At 44.0% G+C, this 1,669-nt stretch overlaps 1 protein-coding gene across 1 annotated transcript; it reads left to right on the forward strand.

The window, feature by feature from the left end:
- Positions 1-181: 181 nt before the first annotated feature.
- LOC103375871 (E3 ubiquitin-protein ligase HECW2-like) lies at positions 182-1,514 on the forward strand (the record flags this gene model as incomplete). Its single annotated transcript, XM_008306170.1, has 3 exons — positions 182-610; positions 1,032-1,115; positions 1,391-1,514. Coding segments are annotated over exons 1-3 (366 nt in total), but the record flags the coding sequence as incomplete, so codon positions are not given.
- Between the last annotated feature and the right edge of the window lie 155 nt (positions 1,515-1,669).

Consider the following 1,669-nt stretch of genomic DNA (forward strand, 5'->3'; position numbering starts at 1 on the left):
CGGTGTATTCTGAGTTGTGTGAAGCGTTTTGGACAAATATGGAAACAGAAACATCACAGTGAGCAAAAAACACAGTTTCCAAAATCCTACAACACTTTGTTTCTCTTTCATTTTGCATCTATGAACTGAACAAGTCGAGCATTACGCTGAGGACACAGGAGTCAGATTAGTGAGAGGACATTTAGGGACTTTGACGGTCCGGTACTGACGACATCCTGACTAGAGAAATGGACAGTCAGAGGAAAAGGAGGTGCAGCAGAGAGGGGGTTTGTCTAGAATGCAGTTGTGTTGTCTATCCACAGAAAGCGCTGTGTGGTCCAGCCCGACCTAGTTAGCTAAGATACGGACACCAGGAAACATGACTGTAGTCCAGCTCAGTGAGCCTGCTGCAGGGTTCAGGGTTAGTCTGGATGAAGGAGGAGCGCTGACACAGAAGGGACGCTAACAGACTGATGATGGCAGCAGGGTTACAGGGCGATTACAACTCACACCTGTTTTCTGTCCACTCTTCAGCGTACAACGACAAGATTGTGGCATTTCTTCGACAACCAAACATCTTTGAGATTTTGCAGGAGAGGCAGCCTGACCTCAGCCGTAACCACTCACTCAGGTACACACACCTTCTGTGCTTTCTCTGCTCTCATCATGACCAGAAGGCTGACCTGCACAAGTCAACGTGATTTCTGATTCTCATTAGTTAACTTTTATATATATATACTGAAAATAGAAGTAAGTTAAAATAAATCATTTGAAAAAACTAAAGGAAAAATAGGAATTAAGAAAATTTAGAAATAAAAGCACACATTTAAGTCCCTATAACAGAATACATACACACTGAATGGTAAACGGACTGCACTGATCTGTGCTCTTCTAGCGTAGCAGCACTCAAAGGCCTTTACGATGTTTTCTCATTCACACACATTCACACACCAGTGGTGCTAGACATGGGACACACTATGTTTACTCGATGAACCGCTGATAGCTGTTGGACGCAGTCACCAGCATCATTGTCAGTGTTATTGTGACGACAGAGACAAGGTGCAGCTGATCCGTACAGATGGAGTGTCAGGACTGGCCAGGCTGTCAGGAGATGCTGACCTCGTCATGCTGCTAAGGTGAGATGCCCCTCCTGCCCTCCTTCTCTAACCCCAACCCTGCCTCTCTGTTAGCTTCTCTTTTTTTTACTTTCCTCAAATTCCTTCTTTCTATTTTATGATATATCTATTTTTTATTGTATATAGTTATGTAGATTCTTCCAGTTCTTATTGAACTAGTTGTGGATCATCTTTCTCTTTGATTTATTTCGTTTCCTCTGCCTCGCTCTCAGTCTGAGCTGCCCGATTGAATTAATTCAGTTTATTGCATTTCTCTCTCTCTTTGTCTCTTCCAGTCTGTTTGAAGATGAAGTAATGTCCTATGTGCCTCCACACGCCTTACTTCACTCCAGTTACTGTCAGTCACCTCGAGGGTCGCCCGTCTCCTCACCACAGAACTCACCTGGTAAAGTCACATCAGTGCTCCGTGTTCGCCTTAAAAGATTGTTGTGTTTGAGTCTGGTGTTAGCATCGAGTCTAGTGTTAGCATCTAGTCTGGTGTTAGCATCTAGTGTGGTGTTAGCTTTGAGTCTGGTGTTAGCATCTAGTCTGGTGTTAGCATCTAGTCTGGTGTT

This window comes from Stegastes partitus, unplaced genomic scaffold (genome assembly GCF_000690725.1).
Source record: "Stegastes partitus isolate 25-593 unplaced genomic scaffold, Stegastes_partitus-1.0.2 Scaffold3322, whole genome shotgun sequence".
NCBI classification, from domain to species: Eukaryota; Metazoa; Chordata; class Actinopteri; family Pomacentridae; genus Stegastes; species Stegastes partitus.